We start from the raw sequence: 21,821 nt of genomic DNA on the forward strand, positions 1-21,821 counted from the left end.
GAGTAACTTCCTAGAGTAGATCCAAAACTCAACTTGACCTCAGTTTGCCTTGCATAGATAGACTGCTTGCGATATTTGCAAAATTTCCCTTTCATTTGTTCTGAACTTATCTTCAGATCACAGTTGGATTGGCTGAACTGAACTTCTCGCTCCTACTTGCAGAGCTACAGCTTACCGCATGTTGCCCATAGAAATTTTCAGACAGAGCTGAATCGATTGCCCTTTGGTCTGCTGAATACATGTTAAATCCAGCCAAGCTTTAGTGTCTTCAGATCACAAAATTAGAATGGGAACCAGAGCTATAGCTATCAAGCTCCTTTCCTGTGGAATCAGGTCTCAGTTGGGGTTCAGGAGGCAGACGCTGACTCCACATTTAAGAGTAGACTTAAGACTTTCCTTTTTAATAAAGCTTAAAAGTTAGGGTTTGCTAAGGTGAGCGCTAAACCACCCCTAATTACGCTGCTATAGGCCTCGACTGCTGGGTATTTTACATCTCTATGTGGAACTTGCATTGTGCTACTTTTTGTTCTCTTTTCCTCCAGCAGAATATACTGTGGGTATTACCCCACTAATCAATTCTTTCGATGTACACATGTAGTGTCACCAAGTACACAAGCATTAAATACACAAGCATAAAATGAAGACTGTAGTTTTAACTTGATGACTCATAATTGATTTGTAATTTTTATGTTCCAAATGAACTGTTAGCCATTAACCTTGCAAATACAGGGGCTCACATTGGTTAGTTTACAACATGATCAAAAGAAATACCAACTGTCTATCTTGTAGTCAAAATACTGACAAAAGTGAAAAAAAAGAAATGGAACAGATATTCAAATGTGCATCGCAAATGTCAGTCAACTAAAAATAGTAACAAGTTCAGCATTCTTGTTGGCTCAGCCATCTGTGGCAATGTAAAAAAAAACAAATGCAGTGATGCGATGTAGTTGACAATCATGCAGAATTAAACCTAATCCTAAACATTCTTTGCATGCATATATGAATTATATGTTTTCTGTACTGATTTTTTTCATTTTATTTTACTTTTACAATTGCTTTCCAAAACATATCAAAGTAAAGCAGATGTGAAAGTGAGATCTCTTGGCTTCCAAATCAGGAAACAGTTTGCCAATAAACACACTCTAACCCCCTACCCCACACCACCGTATCAGTGGTGGGTGATCAAGATAAGTGAAGCTAAAATGTGCCGAAGGAACACACACACACGGCAAATAGAAAGTTGACTCTAGTTAAACGTGTGATCCTTACAACTCTCTCTTTGTGCATAGTTTCTGACTACGTCCTTCTCTCATTTATTAGCTCGTTTCTTCATTTACTCCACACCGAATTAGTCTTGACACTAGTGCCATCTAACTGTCAGGTTGACAACAGTTCTTTGAGATATATCACTTTATTCATGTGGTGTCTGTGTGTAGCACTGGCTACTGTTTTTTTCTACCTGTATCAAAATCATAAACATGACATAGTGGTGAAAATGTCCAGCTGTTAGATGCTGATCTCGCATATCAGCTAGACACTGACTCAAATAGCTGGATATCGGTTGATTTATTCAGTTAAATTATGCTCGTACTGTGTGATGAATCAGTAGTATTCCGGTAGACCTCAACATTTTTCAAAGCAAGGGGTCAGCAGTTTGGAGATACTTCTGCTTTATCAAGTCTGATGTTGCCTTACACATAAAAGAATGACGATTCCCAGTCTCTTCCTTCACACTGAGGAATACAGTTTATTAATTTTACACTGGTATTGGATCGGTACTCTGCATCAGCTGGTGCCCAAAGCCCAGATATTGGTATCGGGACTGAAAAAGTCAGACTAGTGCATCCCCACTGTCAACTAGCTTGTGGATTAAAACTGAACTGCTGGCAGTCACTGGCCATAAACATGTCACATCAAGACGTTTTAGATGAAATTGTGATCCAGAAATTGAGGTTTCCTTGTGATACATGAAAAAAAAAGAGGATAAAACAAAGACAATTGAGAACAATGCATGGTGATCTGTGGACACTATTCTTGACGATGGGTGTTGGTTGTAGGTATTCTTGATCTTTTGGATGGTATTAGCACAGCCTTGGTGTGTAGAGATGTTGCACGTTTTGTTCATACTTGTTATACTGCTCAACTTAAAGAAAAAAAAAAAAAAAAAAAACGTGACAAGCTTGACAGCAACACAAAATTAGTTTTTACTCGTTCCCCCCCCCCCAAGGCAAACTCAGTGACGCTTCAGTAGTAGTGTAGTTTTGACACACACATGAGGAGGCAACATGAGCGCTTAGCCTTACCTCTTTTAAAAAAACATAGGATTCAAATGTAGGACTGCGCACTTCTACAAGTATGAAAGGTTATAGTTTCTAAAATATGCAGTAAGACTGATGGTACTAAGAAAGACATTTTACTTAAGGCCAGATTTCTGCTCTGTGTTTTCTTCCACTGAGGACTGTCCTTAGCTGTACAGAAATAGTCATAGGTCCAGGGAGATAACACAACTGTGTCTACAGATGCACACATGGCTAAGACATCTTGGTATACAACCAAGTGCAAAGGCTGGTCAACAAGCACAGAGGAGGGACAGGATAAGTAAGATGAGTTATAATTGAGGAAGGTAAAACTGAGAAGGCAGGGTAGAAAAAAAAGCGGGGACAAGGAAATAAGAGAACCAAGTCCTCATACCCCTGCAACCCATCGCAGCATTAGAAGCGTTATGCTGAGAAAGCCGTGATTTATGAGGCAGCACAGAGGGAGATTGTGCCTGGATGCCGGGCAGGGTGAATTGACATGCACAAGAGAGACAGCAATGAAAGTGTGGCTACACTGCAGCTGCCCCACACCACACCACGCACCCTTTGAGTGGAGAGAGGGGGGAGTGGAAAGAGTGAATGAGGGAGGAGGACAGTGAATGAAGATGGATGAATAAGATTAGTGTACGTTGAGAACCTGCCAAAATAGACCAGCGCTTGATAGGATGATAGTTCACCTCAGAGGGAGCAGACAAGAATCTGAAAGAAAAAATGTGATGCTTGCAAACTGTGATAGTGTTTTATTTATACCCTTCTCAGTTGTAAAAGATCCTGAAACAGTGAACACTCTTGTAGCTGGATGTCTAATCTGTCGAACTGCTCTGCCCACTTACAATCTACAGCAACAAGACTCTAAGCCAGATGCAGGGACTGTACGTCATTGAAGTCAGGGCTATCCTTCATCAGTGATGCAATATGGAAAAAAAGACCTCAAATGAGGAACGCATGCAGCTGTAGTCGAGAATGTCTTCCCTTTCCAGTGTCATCTGAGGGAAGGCCGGCGTTTGTGACACCGCATCCCTTTGTGTTTTCTTCAGCGGCTATCATCTCAGCGGGAGGTCCTCTTCTGTTTCTTCTGCGTCCTAGCCCTACTGGCCTACTGAGCCTTAAAGCTGCAGTCTCATCCATTCTCCTGTCAACCTCTCTTTACCTTGTGCTTTTATCTAAATTACAACTAGCCCCTTCCTCCCCTACCTGCATCTACAACGTAATCATACAAAGACATTTCCTATCTCTCAATTTCAGGCATGGAATTAATCCCCTCACTGAAATTTCCACATCCGAGTTAGTTTTCCCAATTATGAATCCACTTATCCACTCTACTCATCTCTCAACTTGAAACATTCATGAGTGCTACTTAAGAATTCAAGCTTATAAAATCCTCTCCTCAAAAGCATCATTACATTTCATTTCTAATTCACCAGCAAGTGCTTATGATATGTTTGAAGATTCTCACTAAAATTTTGTGATCTGAAGACACTAAAGCTCGGCTTTTCAGCAGACCAAAGGGCAATCGATTCAGCTCTGTCTCAAAATTTCTATGGGCTACATTCGGTAAGCTGTAGCTCTGCAAGTAGAAGCTAGAAGTTCAGTTCAGCCAATCCAACTGTGATCTGAAGATAAGTTCAGAACAAATGCAAAGAGAAAATTTGCAAAAGAAGGCAAACAGACAAGCAGTCTATCTATGAAGAGCAAACTGAGGTCAAGTTGAGTTTTTTTATCACTTATCCCCAGTTTTTACAAAATGGCTTCTCCTGGCATGCAAAGGGCTGAAACTAACTATTACCATCATTGATTAATCTGCAAACTATATTTTCGATTAATTGTTTAAGGCACAAAATGTAAAAAAAAGAAAAAAGAAAGAAAAACAGCCCTAAACCCAAAGACATTCAGTTTATATAAACCAGAGAAAAGCAGCCAATGATCACAATGGAAAAGCGTGAACTAGTAAATGATTGCTTAACAAATGACTGAAAGGATTAACAGGTTATCAAAATAGGTGCTGATTTAATTTTTAGCCGATCGACTAACTGATCAATAGTTTCAGTTGTAACTAAAACAAGTACATTTCTTCATAGTAGGGAGCAGACAACACCTGTGGCTAACATGTTGCCTTGATCACACATCCAGAAGACAGAGCAGCATTAATTTCAAGTAATGTTAAACTTACACAGGTAAGTCCAATATTCACTCGTCTTTTAGCTCATAACAGTGAGTGAATGAATTGGGGGTGCAGTTTGATCAAATGTGATTGACAGTGCTGGCGACAAAGGCCAACAACACGTCACCACATTTTGATTCAAATGTTCAAAAACAATGGTGCGTGGAAATAAGTGACATCATTATTTTCAGATTGAGCCCTGTGCACTTCAGACAGACAAGAAAGAAATGATTGTGACATAATTGAAAGGGTTCTAACTTTTAACAGTGTGTTTTCATGTAGGACCCCATCGCTTAAGAATCTAATTGAGAAAATAGTTTTTTTCAGGGCTTTGAACAGAAACAAATAAAAACCACAGCGATGAACCTGCGTCAGGAAAAGACAGTCACCATATCTGCGAAAACACAGGAAGCTTCATGTGAAGTCGCATTCTCAGTCAAAAAATCCCCAAACATGTGACTGTGCACTTGCTTGCTCAGTATGTGTATGCTGTTAAAAAGAGCCTTGGGGGTGTCAGGATTTTTCAGGAGACACAGCCAAACAGTTTGATAAGCAACGGTCTAGGCTTTTCTACACATAAGGTGCATACACAGTGAGTCCACATACCCCTGGAGTGTGTTTTTAGCAGCCAACATCCATGTGTGTGACTCAGACAGAAAGAAAGAATGAAAGCGAACACTGGTCTGACTGGCATCAACCTCACAGGGTGGTACAGCTGTCACTGGCACAAGATCTGCACAGTGAATGAGACTTTGTTGCATCTTTGTGTGCGATAGAGAGAGCTTTACCAAAAGGCAAGCGGAACATTCTTTTGAAACTCTGATTTGAACCTGTATCTCAACTCAATCTCACACGTAGCAGGACAAGTTGATATCTGTCTTAGCATCCCTCTGTCTATCTCTGTGCATGCCCCTCTCCACCCCACAATAACAGCTCTGTACACTCTGTGTGTGTGTGTGTGTGTGTGTGTGTGTGTGTGTGTGTGTGTGTGTGTGTGTGTGTGTGTGTGTGTGTGTGTCACACACACAGTTACTGCTATTTAAGCTACTTTGCCAACATGGACAATGCTGCAGAGTCAGTGGGCTACAGACGTACAGAGAATTGGTTTGCTGACTACTCTGGATCGTCATATGTCTCTAGTGTTTTCTTTCTCTCACCTCACTCTTAACCACGACCAAGGCAACACGCCAAACCTTTTTCTGAACACAAGGTTTTTGTCCACATCCCCCTCACGCTATAGATTGACCTCTGACCTTGCAGCTGGCTGCTCCCTTCCTGTTTCCTGCTGGCTGTGATAAAGTAGCGCAGCTAGCCAGCCAGCACCGCACTGCGCTAATACACCGCAGCACAGCCAGCAAGGGTCAACCTTACAGAATAAGACCCTGTCTGGATTGGCAAGAGTCACAAGTAGCTGTAATATCGTCATGCAGCTGTATTATCCTTTCTGCTCCAGGCTAAAAGGGAAATGGACATCAGACACAAACTGAACCCTGGACATTTATAATCACTTTTTGTCAGTTTTAAATATTGCAGAGAGCAACAGTAAGACACAAAACAGTCACAGCACACTGATTAGATCGAGAGGTGCATACGGGCATTTACTTCAGGTAACATGATGAGACGTCAGCACAGTACACGTCACTTTTTACTATGCTGTTCTGGTCATATGCAAAGCACTCACACACTGTGCCTGCCTTCACAGGCTCTGTTCACAGTTGCTCATGCTTCAGCACAGTTATTCCAACTGAATGGAAACATGGCATATGATGGATACACATTGTGAAGATAAATCATAGACTACCGGTTTTTCACCCAGTTTAAGACAATATTCAATGTTGGGAATTGTTTAAAAAAGCCCACACTGAAATAGCTGTTAACCACAATGAACGATCTTATTACTACAGTTTAAAAAAAAAAAAAGAATACAGAATTCTGTTACACCTACTTGGTGATGCTGAAAGTCATCCTGGCTGACTACAGTACAGACACCGGGCCCTACACTTATTTTTCTTCCCCGCCAAGGAGCGCACAGAGACATTTAGGAGCACAGTGAAAAACAGTAAAAAGTAACACAGTTTATTAACAAACAATTTATTAAACCAATATTTATACTGTGTGTGTGTGTTTGCTCTTTGTGTGCAATTATAATGTGAAATCCAGTGGAGGACTACGGAAGTGAAGAACCTAATATCTGGACACCAGGCATGGGGCTTAAAAAAAGATTTTAAAATATGGACACAGCTTTTTTAAAACACTGATCCCTTGGCTGATATAAGCTACTTGAACATAAATCTGTATCAGTGTTATTAACAGCCGATTTATGACCACTAAAAAAAGGAATGGAGACTCGGATCCTTCCATCATCTCATGAGTGTTGCATAGTTAGTCCACCAGAGGGCGCTCTGCAGCTCCTCTGTTCAAAACACTGCAGCACCACAGAACAAAACATCAGCTGACCACAGAGAGTAGCTCCTGGTAGCTCTCACACTCAGTGTTCATGGTGAGTTGGTAATTTGTTACAACTCATTTGTTACAACTTCATCACAGGGCCCACTTGTAGTAGTCATTTAGTAAGTCATTTATACCAAGTTTACATAACCCCGGACTCACTCCAAAAGCCCACTGAGTCTGTCTGTGTCGTGGCTGCTGGAGCTGACCGCAGCCACTCTAGTCATTGCATGTGCTCACACCTGAAGTATCTCTCCGCTCCTCTCTGGAGAGAATACGCAGCCATTTTCAAAATAAAATACGCTGCGCAGACCCCCAATCATATAATCAACAAAAAATAAAAACAGTTCAAACAGACAAAAAAGAAACAATTTAACTACGTAGCCTACTTAATTATAGTAGAAGCACAAAAAGCAAGCACTTATCACCAAAATCTAAACATGTCATCAAAATCAGGCAGGCAAATGCCCTTATTCTGAAATGCTCCCTGCTCTCAGTGGAAGGTGAGGACGGAACTGAACCGCGGCGCACGTGCTGCCTGTGAGAGTCCGGGGTGATATATAGCTGCCTAAGTCCGTCCCTCAGGATTCCCATGATGCATGGCGGTGAAGAAAGTTTTGTTAAAATTTGCTAATAAGTCTCCTATTTGCTTGAAATACAAAAGTTACTTTGTGATTTATGGTGATTTACTATTGAAACCAGGAGTGAAGGGACTGTTTCATTTGATAAGAATGGCTGCATTGAGTGTTCTTCACGTTGGTTCTTACTTGTATGTAATTCTCTCATGCGGTCATGCCTGCAAGCAACTGACAAAACATTTGCTGCCCAATAACGGGGCCTGGGTCGGCTGCCCCCGTGCACCCACGCTACCTCCTCTTATGGCTACGCTGCTGACAGATGTGATTGTAGATTGATTTCTGAAACAGTTCTAGCGAACGGTCCTATCATTTCTCCCTAGTTCATTACTTCCAAATATTCTTTAACATCACTTACAGCAGCTAACGCTGCATGTTAATAAATTAGCCACAAACCTAGCTAATGTTTATCAGTGGAGCAGTACCAAGGTTAATGAGCGGTTAAACTATAGCGTTTAACATATTCTAAATATATCTGCGAGCCGCTTCTCTGGTAATTACAGTCAGAAATGATTAAACCAGAGGGGACATGTAAACGGGAGCTGAACAAGTATCTAACACTGCTTCCCGCCTAACTTAGAAGTTATCCAAATTAGTTCCTCTTTTAAATGTGAAAAGTTAGTGTGAAATCTCAAAGTTGCAGGTCCTCGTTGTAGACAGTCATGCAGTATTAGATACATTCAACAGCAGCGTTTTCTCTGAGTCACTGCATCATACACTGCATGTTTTAGAGCAGTGGTTCTAAACCTTTTTAGGGCCTGTGCCCCCCTATCCATTATCCAGGTCCCTTACCGCCCCCCATCAAAAAGATATTGTCTATTTGCCCTAAAAATTGTTGATTTTTTATTATTATTGTTGTTTGTTGTTACTATTGTTATTAAAGTTTCTACTCCAATGGAAATGTTGTCACCTGTCCCCTCACAAAACTGAGGGGACAGGTGACAATTCAAAATGGAATGCAATGAAATATAATGCAGGAAATCTCTCAGACATTCTTTTTTGCTTTTAAATATGTTTCTCCTGTAGATCAACTTATTTAATATCATCTCTGCTGAGTTAACACACATGATTTAGTATTCCCTCTTTTGTGTCTTTTTTTGGGGGATTTAAGATCTATAAATTTGTTTGTTTTCTTCTCACGCTTAAAACTTCTGCACATTCAGAATCTCTCCCACATTTCTGTGTGGTGATATGTGATATGTTGAGAAAAAAGTCGTAATATTACAAGACAGAATTTTGCTTTGCTGGTAGTATCCCCTCGACTGTCTGACAGACACAGAACTGGATGAGACGAGGAGGTGCTCATGCATGGGGAAAACGAAACTAACCGACAATACCTGTGAACAGGCAGAAATCTCACCACAATCTACACACTTGTTAACTTAAGCTCAGATAAGTGTAGCTCACAGTCCCAAACAGAGCAAGTTCGCGCTTCATTTTTTAACGTTACATTTTTTTGTCTGCTTGAGCACAAACTGGCTGCGACTGACCTGCAAAAGACCCACTAGGAGTGGGAGAAAAAAAAGATAGATACTGCTGTTCCCGCAGTTCACTCTCATTTTTTCCTATTCGTCCTCTAATCAAAGTTGTAGGCTACATATTTACACTCACTTTCACCTTTGACAGGAAAGTGAGGCGGGGACCTCCGGCTTTGCGTGAGAGTGACTTGATCACTATCAGTGCGTATGCCGGTGTTGCACTGGCTGGGCAAAGTTAATCTGCACGTGTCGGCTTCAGTTTTACAATTGTTTTTCAATGCTGCTCCACTCAGGTGCGCTGTATGCTTTTCTTTCTTTTCATGACAATATTCATTATAAGTTCATATAATACTATCCTATATAGTTCACCACTAGTATAATCTTAACATGACTCAACAGAAGGCACCAGATATAGTTAAATAGCCAGTTAGCCAAACCCAAACCTTGCTAATCTTATTACTATTGTCTTCTATCTTACGGCTTCAGCTACAAAACTTTAATCTTGGCTTGCGTATAATCAAAGTGGACCGACGATGCATCTCTCTTGCTGTTTTTGTAATTAATGGGTAAATGATTTTTCTGGTTCACACATACTGGGACAAATGCGAGATGGCAGCGGCTCGTATCCAGGATATTTTGGTTTCATTTTTGTACAGTGGGAGGAAGTGGAGATGCGCTGTCCATCTTTACAGACAGCCTATGATCGTGACTCGTTAATACTATTTTGGACACAAAATGTAATAATTTGAACATTTAGACAAAAGCATTTAGAAACGCATGCAGAAATTAAAAATATATTTTGTTGTAGGACTGGGAAACACAGGAGATTATGTGCTTAAAATTGTGGCTCACCATTTTGCTCAAGTCATCACTTTATAAATTTAACTCTCCGGAACTGGCTTCATTCCAGATCTCCATCAGGAAACAGCCATGACAGCACAACACACACAGCCTACACTGCACTTAAGCAATGATCCAAACACACTTAACTGCTTCTTACGCAAACTCCTGAATAATAAACCGCAGTGCAAAGTCCAGACCAACTTCTCCAAATGTGCATTTTTATTTTAATGAAATCTCTCTTTCAAAGCTCTTAGAGAAAATAAAAATTGTAAAATAAAAAAAGAGAGAACAGTTCTTTTCTTAAAGCTTTATCCTCTCTACAGTTGAATAGTCATATCATAGTGCATATCTGAGCTCATTTATCTCTGTGTGCATAAACAGCAAGCACTTGTTCTACCCTGCCGGACAGAGAAGATAGTGGGTTGCGTCATGCTAATCACCATAATCTAATAGTGTGAGGACTACATGAGTCGGCTGCTCACTGATACCACAGGGACATAAATAACCATGATGCTCTGCTATTTGTGCGTGTGTATGCGTCTGTATCTGCCCATAGAGCCCCGAGCTACATGTGTAGGCAAAATGTAATTGAAGCTGAAACACCCGCAGCCTCTAAAGTATAAACTGTGTTTTCCATTCCCAGCACTGATGGCTGTTTGAATGCTAGGCTAACCACCGAATGCTTCCCTCACTTCACTCCCAACTCCATCACAACCTACTAGCTAACCACAAGACTCCCTGCTGTCAAAGTGCAGAGAAAGGCAACACTTGCTTTTCTTAATTCATCAGGGTTTGTACAGACAGATGATCCAAACAGGTAGCACATTCAGTTCTATATCTAAGAGTGAATGCACAGCAGTGGTGTGAAACAGCATGGTGGCTGTCTTGGATATGAGAGCTATGCTAAAGTAAATCTACTTAAGAAAGAGACCCTGTAGATAAAATTCAGTTCAGGCACCCGAGTATGCTTTAGGTCTAAAGTTGCTATTATTAGGTCTCGTTCAAAACTTGCTAAATTAGGCCCCAGATCTCAGGGTTTTGACTCTTACTCATTTAGTCACTGTTAAAGTGCACTGATAAAGAGCTTTTTAGCAAAAGCGAGTGTTTCACTTCCGTGGGAAACAACGCATTTTCACCTTCAACATTTTTTATTTAGACAGTTTGATAGCCGGGGGGCATAGGCTGTCGGGAAACAAAAGAGTTCTGGTAAAATTAAATCCAAGACCAGCAGGGAAACACATATAGCAGACCACTCTCTGGGCACAATCTTAAAACCTCAAACAATACAGTACTCATATCAGTTCAGTGTAGCATGTTTTTCATTGAACTGAATGAAGTTTAATCTATATTATTAAACTATCCATGACTGTATTTTTCTGTTTTTAAAACATGAGTGGGAGTAGCTAAATCATTAAACTAAACTTAACCCAACAACTACTGATAAAACCGGAATGAATGATATTCATGCAAACTTTCTCCTGTAATCACGTTGATCTGACATCACTGTAATGCACCGCTGCATTTCCTTAAGGCTTCCTCTAACACTACAAACACAGACCTTTCCTACAGTAATATAGCTGCAGTGATAAGATGAGTTTTTCAGATAGTCAAAAGTCAAGAGCTGTGCTCAGTCCTTTGTTTTACATGGATGTCAAGAACGTTTATAGAAAATAGAAAATCATATTTTAGGATGGTGGCTCTCTTGGTAAACCAAAATAAGAAGCACTGTACCATATCATGACATGTTTTTCCTCTGTCCACAAAGGCATGACTACATCAATCATTGATAGCACAGAAGCACTTTACTGTATACAGCTGCAGAATGAATGTCATACTGTCATCTTTTTGTCTAGAGTTGATAGCATTAACAAGATGTGCCCCGAGCTAAAATATTTAAAACTGAGAATTATATCAAAACACTCATGTACAGACAGCCAGGTGCTGTCACAAGTACAAACAGCAGCTAGTATCTTTGTAGTGGCACTAGACACAACAGCGCCAAGCACCTGTCCCGACCCACTGAAAGTGTGCACGTTTCACCACCACAACCACCACCATGTTTCAGATAAAGACACTAACACGGTTCCTTGGCAATTTCTAAACCTGGAATAAATTGAAAAGTGGTTTGCACTATAAAGGAAACTAACAATAATATTGAATGTTAGATAAAAATAGTGGAGTAAAACACACTCAATGTTCATCTTTGCAGTTAGCACTTCAATGTTCTAAGAAGTATCCACATTTTACACAGTAACTACTAAATATTTATAAAAACAACTGAATGTTGTCATGTAGAGTAAAGAGAAATCATGGTTCAATCAATCATTATTTGGTGAAAGGCTCTTCGTGGCACCTGCCACTAAAGCCTGAACAGTAGTTGAGCTGCAAGGAAGGCTGAATAAGTAGAGCTCGAGGAAGTTGTTACTACCGACCATTGTAAAAAATATCACTGAAGCATGTCTGGAATGCATTTTTCTATTGTGCAAAGGACTGGAGTGACACTCCAGTAAAGGAAGGTGGGGATGATGGAAGCAAGTAAAGAAAGAGGTGAAGAGTGTGGGGCTAAATGATATGTGGACAAAACTGTTCATTAAAAAATGAGTTGCGCTTCAACTAACAATTATTCTTATTATCTTGATTCATTGAACAATTGTTAAGTCTTAAAAATGTCAGATAATAGGGAACATTTCTATCCCAGTGCCTAAGGTGACATCTTTAAATGTTTTGTTTTATCCAAACAACAGTCCACAAGCCCAAGATATTCAGTTTATAATGTCTACTAGGATAGATTAAACAAAACAGCGGCAAATAATAGAAAAAAGTCAAAACAATTAATTGGTTATCAATATCGTTGGTACTACAGTATTTTTCTGTTAATTGACCAATTGATTAATTTACCAATTGTTTTAACTCTTCATATATGAAGATGTTGTTAATGCGTACAACATTGGGAAGAAAGAGGTAAAATTTAAACCACAGTAATAAAACATTACAAATGCAGACAAACAGGCTATTTTGCCCATTTAAAAAAAGAAAGCTGTGTTTGGCAGTGTTTTCTATTAATAATGTTGGCTTTACACAAAGCTCTGTCAAAATACCATCCTCAAATATTACAAATCCAAAGGAGTTCAACCTTACATCATGCTTACTGTGATAATAAAAACAGTTTTAGAAAAGACTAAAACATTCAGGGTGTGAAAATGTTGACACTGCTCAGCTCTAGTGGAGAGTACTTATAGCGCTGTAAAACAAACCCAACAGCCATAATGCCTTTCACTAGCAACAGATTAGGTGTGTAAAGATAAGTCCATAAGAGACATATACACCCATTCTACAAATAAATGACACATTATTAGCCTGCATGTCAGTTTCTGCAGTGGAGACTGTCCCGCAGTGCAGTTGCATCACCCTGCAGCCTATAAGCCCACCACTTCCTGTGACCAGCTGGACCTATCAACGGTGGTCAGGATGCAAGGGGAGCTTAGCCCAGGAAGACGATCAAAAAGAGGTCAAAGCTGTATCCGGTTAGACCTACGGAGGAGGAGGGTTAAAGGGCTTTTCTGAGGACACATTGATCAACCCTTCTTACTGTATTTCTCTGCTCAAAGACTGTAGGATGTACAATGTTTAACTTTTAAGTTTCCTATCTGACCATAAGTAAATTTACACACTGGTTACAGACAAAGCAGCTGTGTTAAAACCCAAGAAGAAACTCAGACCATGTCGACACACTCATTTCTCAACACAGAACAATTAACCAAACCTAATTTGCAAAGCTTTTCATCAAGAGACCACAGTTACAACTCACTATTCCCGCCACAGCTAAATGCCTGCCATCTTTGGTTTGTGGCTGGTGCACATTTGTAGAGCGGAAAAAACAAGCCAATTGAAAATCCATTTTGCAACTACTTTAATTAACAATCGTTTCAGTCGTTTTTCAAGCATTCACTGGTTTCAGCTTCTCAAATATGATCATGTCATACGGTGTTTCCCACAGGATTTTGTGGGACTATGGTGGGTGGACATCAGAGCCTCTAGGGGCGTCAGGGAGCATGCTCCGTAAGAAAACAGCTATAAATGGTGATGAAACAGCAAAAAAGTCAACAAATTTAATTTAATAAAAAAAATTTCCAGCTACCTAAAATCCAAAAATAATTAATTATTTTTAATTCATTTTGCTAACATTTTTTATTTATTTATTTTTTACTTTTAATGGACACATGTAACATGTTATATTCTTCCAGTGAATGTAATCCAATTAATCTTATTTCCATATTGTATATACATTGTGTTGAAAACTGGACGTTGTCACATGTGTATCCTCCATAGACTGTCGCGCTAAATTCACCAAGTCCGACACAATTTCATTAATAATATTGTATTGCTTGTGTCGCATACAATGACGACTTCATAGCCTCTCTTCAGGTAAGACTCTCATACAGCAGCACTTGTAGTTTGTAAAGTGAGAAAGAATAAAGTCGCAGGGTTAGCGACTTTATTCTTTCTCACTTTACAAACTACAAGTGTATTTGGTTAGGCTTATAACAATTAATTCATTGATTCTAGACAAAGAATTTTGCAATAATTAAAATAATTGTTAGCTGCAGCCTTACAATTGGTATTTCCTGGATCTGGAACAGTTCAACAAAGCAGCAACTAACCATTTTCTTGTCATGTCTGTAAAATGTCAGAAAAGTGCGAGATACGCCCATCATAATTTCCCTAGATGTCCAAGGTGAGTACAATGTGTGTCATCAAATTGCACTTTTTACAGACAAAATACCGATATTCAGTTTACAATGATATAAAACAGAGAAAAGCAGAACACATTTAAGAATCTGGCACGAGCAAATGTTTGGCATTTTGGCTTAAAAAATGACTTAAATGATTAATCAATTATCAAATAGTTAGATTAATTTCATGTTTATTGTTAACTGTTTCAGCTCTGGTTCTGGCCCAACAAAAACAAACCATTTTACAAGGTAATCTGGGATTGTAGCATTTTATTTTTCTAGTTAGTATCTTCTTCAAAATGGAGAAAGAAAATTGCTACACATGGGTGGAGAAGAACAACTGACGATTAAAACCAACTAATTTCTGTATGTGTCAACTCTGAGTAGAAAGTGTCTTAGCTGTGTGTCAAGCCAGAAGAGGAAGTAAGTGAGCCAAACAAGGAGGAAGTGCTGGCTGTGTTCTGTTGATTCTGACTGAATATGGGCCGTCAGTGTTAATAATTAAGTAGACTCACTTTCATCCTCACTCTTCTGCTGTGAACAACATGGAACTTCTTTCTCTTTACCCTGCATCATAATTACATAAAAACATTGCAAATACACAGCACCTCTTACTCACACAACTCCGCTTCTATGCAGGTCAAACCCAGGCTCAGCAGACTTGCTGCTAAACAAAAAAAAAAAACAAACCCGAGCTTTTACAATACTACCTCAACTCTGCTTCATCTCTAAAGCTAAACAATCTGTGAGGAACATATGGGGAGTGGGAGGGGGGGGGGTAGATAAACAGAGGGTCTAAATCTCTGGAGAAGACATTGTGGATAAGTCTGTACGGCATCACAACACAGCATGTCCACCCACGCTGCATTCAGGGCTCTCATGAAACACTCGGATCCTACACCCTATATAAAAAATATTAAGCCACGGTGTCCTGTTCATCGTCTTATAAGTCAACAGCTATCAAGTGCTGATGCTAAGTGAAGTCACAGTGGTGGGAATAATAAGTGCCAATGTTGTCATATTTTTAATTAAGGCTAATTTGAAGAACACAGTGAAAGCATTATTATCAAACTATTCCTTCTGCATTCAGGGAATAAGATTATCTTTATCCCCACAGTTCAACTTTTAAGTCTAAGCCATGTGCTGAGCTCAGCTGCAGCCTAACCACATACAAGTCTCGCTAGCAGTACAACGTCATTGGTTGCTTCTATAGCATTCTTAAGTGGGCTGATACCCATTGGTTAGTGTCACTGCCACTGCCTTCTGCACACAAACAATAGCAGTCTTTGTGTGTAATGCCTGGCTACTGTGTGCGTTTCCTCTGCTTAAACCAGGAATTTCTTTCTACGCAGTCCTTCGCTGTGAAGCATTGATGAAAATTTCACAGAGAAATGGCACAAGGACTAAAAACAACTTTATCAGCTCATATTAAATACATGGGTGGTTGAGAGAGAGGCTTCCTCTTCTTTCTGGTTGCCTTAGTGGGGGTTTTCTTTCTGCAAGATTACCGTCACGGTAGCTGGGAAACAACAGTCTCACTGAGGAACTGAGCAACAAGATGAGGATGTATCACTTACAACTGGCTAGATAAAAACCTTATTACCTTATTCTCTCAAAACAAGAAATAGTAGAGACAGCAGGTTAGGTGAAGAAAGTGTCTTTGAACATGACATTTCTGACTCAACCCTGTAAATCAGAGAAAGCTTAATTCTTTATTTATAGCTGTTTTAGTGGCCCTTTTTAAAAAACTAATGCAATAACTAATGAAAGCTATGACATGTATATGCTATGACATAAAGGACACACAGCAACACCACAAACGCAGCTGGCTCTGCTCCAGAGTTTATTTTGTCACAAAGTTGAAGCTGTAGAGCTCATTCATTTTACACCTTTACCTCATTTACCTACATTTAGATAGATTTCTGTTACTATTAACTGAAGCACCAATGACATACAGGCCTTAAGATGACCAAAGTGTCTGGTGATTCAATAGAAATGTCAAGAATACACTACAGTGACAGAGGAGGAAGGAAAAGGCTCTACCTTCCAGTCAGGTCTTCACTGCTACACATCAACTCCCTGTTCATGGCAATTGACCTTCTCTGCAAGGATGAAGTGGATCACCTGTTAAACCCTAATGTTAAATGCAATAAATATTTATCAACTGTCAACTCGACTCATTATGCATAAACATTGATTTATCCGTGAAGGACATGGACTGCTCCTTTCAAAGACCACACAGCAGCTCAAACAACAGTATCAACGTATTCCGAGTTGAATACTTTTTTAATATGATGAAAATTTAAAAGAAAATGTTTGCCTTCCCAGGCTTTATCAACACGCACACAATAACACAGACAAATATCTATAACAAGGCAAAACACAAAGCTGTGTAAACGTTTTTTTTTTTCGATCAGGTCTGTTAAGGATTTTGTTAAACTATTTACGATAGAAGCTTTGTAAAAAAAAATTTAAAAAAATAAATACTACAGTTGGCAAACGAATTAACCCGATTTCAGGTCCATATTTGCTAGTAACTACTCAGGAGATAGTTTCCGTCCAACCATTTCCACATCCACTAACTGCCCGACAGACCAATCCGAAAGCTCCTGACAACAGCAGCTACAGCAGCCAGACATAAAAAGATGCCTGGACCACAAAAAGGGTTTTAAAAAAATCTTTTGCAAGTCATCTTTTTCCCTGCCAGCAAGAAAAAGCAAGCAGCCCAGATGCAGATCTGGAGAAAGCCTTTATTGGGATAATATTTGATACTGGCTCACATCACATCTTGTGCGACAGACTCCCTAGGGAAACCTAACGAAGGTTAACTTACTATTTCATAACATACATAACTGTACATTACGCCTGTTACAACTATGTCTGACAGCATTTGCCCAAAGCATGCAGTGAACTAAAAGGCATCTGATTCAAGCAAAGAAGTAGGAACGGCTCCATCCAGCAGCAAGGCTGCCCCTCAGAGATTCTACTCATTACCACATCAATAACTTTGTGCTTATGAGAAGCTCTATTTTGTCTTCTGTGGTATCTTTTGTCTTCAAAAGAATGCCCTTTCTCGTTTGGTATTTATTTAAACAATGGAGACATGAGGAATATCTACTCTCTACAAGTCCCTTCACACGTAAAACAGGACAACTGCTTACTTATCACACAGACTATACACTTGTATGTCTGTTTTCTGAGGGATGGAGGCAGATTACTGACTGTAAGAGGAAAGAGATGGAGACGGAGACGTAGGGTGATTTCAAAAAAAGAAAGTATTACTGTTAGACAGCTACATGAAGAGAAAATGTTTAAGTAGATGGTAGAGATAGAGAGACACAAAAACAAAGTGACAGGCAGGCAGGCAGCTGTAGATTAAGCGCCATTGTGACCACAGATGCTCACATGTTCAAACCACAACACCTCTCTCCATCTTGAGCTACAACCGCCCTGGGGGCTGGGGATGGGTGCAATTGTTCACTCTGTGCCTGTGTAGTCATAATTATTCAGGAGGAATGAATGAATATGAGGTGTGAAGTCTTTTGTGATACAGCAGCTATCACAAAGACGTCACGCCACTAATTCCCCCGTTTCGGATGGCTTCATTAAAGAAAACGCTACGGCTCAGCAATACGGTTTGAGAAGAGAAAAGAGAAACCAAACTGGGCAATTTTCATATTAGTCACCTCTAGAACAATATTCACTCATTTAATATTACTAGGTGCCATACTTTTAGCCACTGTACTCACCTGGGTTGTGAGTTCTCCTCGTACATGCGTTCCTTGCCCTCCTTAAACAAGCTGATGGTCTGCTTGGTCTTCTTGGTTAGGTTCTCCATGAAGACCCGGAAGTACTCGTTGTCCCCCAGAGTCTCCATTTTACCCTCGTAGCGAGACAAGATGGTGCGCAGGTGCTGGTAGGTGTCTGGCAGCAGGTCCAGGATGTAAGGGGGGCTGTTCTTCAGAGCCAATTTGGGGTTTTGGCATAGACGCACCACCTGCAAAAAGAGAAGATGCGCGGGTGAAGATAAGATACAGTTAGAGACAAGAAGTGGGTGCAAGAAAGAAGGTAGATGAGAGGAAAGCAAGACAGAAGATGTGTTAGAAAGAGGGTGGCGAGAAGGAGGTAGATGGAGAGTGAGTGAGAAAGAATATCTGAAAGTTCTCTAAAATGCCACTATGCATTTTCATTCTGTACATCAGTGAGACATTAACTTATAGACAGAGTCTTGCATAATACAGATATTTTCTGTATTAGAGCACTTATCTTTAGAACGGAATATTGTCAGGGAGCCTAGAAGGAAGACATGCAGAATGGAAAATGGCAACAAAGTCAAGGGCCCTAAAAAGCCTTGTCAGAGTCAAGCTCGGAGCTTTCAGAGTGTGGTAACTGTCCACGTTATATGATGGAATAAACTGGGTATCACACATCATGAGTTATTTCACCACTGTCACACTACTTCCTCTTGTATCTATACAAAAAAGACAACTGTGGAAGAGGACAAAGGCATATCTGCATTCATCTACGCATGGTTTCTGTGACGCTAATTATCCCCATTTCTTATTCATTTTCCATCGTTTTGTAGACATGAGCAGCTATGTTAGGAGCTCATTATGTGACTGCCAAGTCAATAACTATAGGTCACCACAGTCTGATTCTCCACTTCTTCAGCATGTTTAGAGAAGTTGACGTTTAAACTTCCTCATCTCAATTTGCACATCATATACCACTTCTGCCTTAAAAATACAAATTCTGGTGGTTTCCTGCAAATTTGAACGGCTGAAGCACTGACAACGTGGACGTAAACTTCAACTACAGTGACACATCACAAAATAAACTTTGTAAGTACAAAAGAAAGAAAAGAAAAGAAACAAACTAAAAAACACAAAAGCCTGTTTTTACTGACAGAAGCTTCTATTTGAACAGCCTGACTAACGTCAATCATTGACAAAACAGAGGGGGAATTCTGCAATGGGTGAGCAGGGAGATAATTTTCTATTAGATTGCTTTATAAAACAAGGAAATTTAGAGAAATCAACTACGTGCTCCAGGCAAAAATGTTCCCTAGACTGTATGAAAACAAGTTACATCCTCATTAATGTTCAACCTTTCCTCACCCATCTCACCATAATGCGGCTGCACAGTGTCTGAGTCACTTCGCTGACCATTACAAAAGACATTGGCGGACAGGCAACATTCACACAGACATTAATATCTGTACATGGACCTGGTTGGAGTCATATTTACCACTGCACTGAAGTCTAACTTTGTGTGTGTGGTTGTGGAAGCACAAAACTACACTTCCATTAAAAAAATGGAGGATCTCACATCCTGATTTGAACCTGAGCTGACATAGAGCTGGGCTGTCAGCTTCAACCGTGACCCAACAATTGCATGTACAACAGGACATGGCTCATTCTTTTCTAGACCCGGCCAAATTATTGTCTACTAATCATGAGTGTTAGAAAGAAACACGAGTAGTATTACAAGAATGTCGGTTTGAATTTCCTTGCCTCTTCTTTTTGGGAGCCATCGGTTTGTCATTATGGGAAAATAAGACTCGGAAGGACATATTATAATCAACTTCTAACTGTTGTAGCTCTGAAGCCATGTAGATTTATCAACGACCATCAGTTGTATAGAAACTGACTTTTAAATTCATGAATAAATATTCTGCAAACATATGAATCTGTGCCATGGTGACATTTATTTTGTTTCTACACCAAAACCCCTCTGACAGAAACAAAGCTATTTGCTTAATCCTTAGGTATAACATGATAGTTCATTTTCCGCATCTGAATTTTATCAAAAACAGGTTTAAATGTACACATATCTAAATATTGATCCACTACATATATGTTTTCAGTATAAAAAAAAAAAATCAAACAATATCAATTATTTTTGATACAGTTTATCAGGTCCCCTTTCACCATCCACAGATTAATATTTAATTATTCGTCATTATTATCATTCCCTACGCACCTGAGGGATCTGACTTCAAGGAACATCTAATAAAGTTAAATTGTATCATGCCTCATATACTGAGTATATACCATTTTCAGAATATTCGATCTCAGTTTGTAAATGGGCCACTGCGCTCAGACCGGTCGGCTCATCGTCGCTGTATCGGATGCCTCTCAAAAAGAATGGGGTCACACTTGACCAGTAGGATATTTTAAGCAGTACTGATTTCACAACATGCAAAATGTTTTTAGCATGTGGGCCTTCACTGGTGTGTCTGAATTTTAAAAAAGATCAGTTTCCTACTGATATGGAGCGTAAAGCCACATGTGAAATATTTCAGTACACTGACCTCAGGTCCATATATAATACTTTAAAATATGTATTTGGAGTTAAACATTAAAATAGCATAGTGGTTTTCAATGGGATATTGAGGTGCATAAAGCACTGCTGGGTTGGATATTACAAGATCTAATATGGATGTTTTAAACACTAGGACATGCAACTAACATTTTCTCTTCAACCAACTTCTACTGAATGGTATGTAGCACACTATAAGGACTGTGCTTCTACTGTTTTTGTATCATCTGTGTATTTTGGATAATTTGCTTGTAGTTGATATCTGGGTGAGAGACAATTTTTCATTTGACTACATCAGCAAAGAACTGACAGGTAATATGCCTTCGGTATCAAAACCAACACTGCTCACTCATTCCTTTAACCCAAATGCAGAAGGTCTACTGATAATGTCTGAGACCAGATAAGACTTGTTGCCAAGGTTACGCCACTAACGTTATCATCTACCAGGCTAATACACATACCCATAACTCAGCCAAACACACGTGCCTCAATGCACGTACAAGGCCACCACAACTGGCTGACGTCAACATCAATCAATGCTACTGTAAGTAAAATGTTGACTCCCATCAAGCTAAACTGCATTCCTGCCCACTGTTTCCCTCTGCATCAGTCTCTCCTTGCTGATTCTATACCTGACAGTTTTTGTACATCAAGTTCCACCTGTTTGAAGGAGAGTTGGCCGTTAGACATTAGCTGTACACAAGCAATTTGGGCTTCCTTTTTTGTCTGCAGAGCTCAGAGATCTCGGTCTAGAAAATCCAAGCAAAAAGACTATTTGTCAATTCCCAGAAAGTTTTCAATTTCACAATATGGATAATGTTTCTACAAGAAAGTCTGATGACAAACTATGTTGTGCAACTGAATTATGTATTTATACTCCAAAA

The 21,821-nt window shown here is 39.7% G+C and overlaps 1 protein-coding gene across 1 annotated transcript in view; it reads right to left on the minus strand.

The window, feature by feature from the left end:
- Positions 1–21,821, minus strand: part of cbl (Cbl proto-oncogene, E3 ubiquitin protein ligase) — a 44,220-nt gene that overhangs the window by 20,407 nt on the left and 1,992 nt on the right. Inside the window, exon 2 of the mRNA XM_038693890.1 lies at positions 18,366–18,613. Within this exon, the coding sequence (XP_038549818.1) occupies positions 18,366–18,613 (248 nt within the window). The remainder of the gene's footprint in view (positions 1–18,365; positions 18,614–21,821) is intronic.

This window comes from Micropterus salmoides, unplaced genomic scaffold (assembly GCF_014851395.1).
Source record: "Micropterus salmoides isolate LMB-PRFRI ecotype aquatic unplaced genomic scaffold, ASM1485139v1 Ms_hic_scaffold_3, whole genome shotgun sequence".
NCBI lineage: Eukaryota > Metazoa > Chordata > Actinopteri > Centrarchiformes > Centrarchidae > Micropterus > Micropterus salmoides.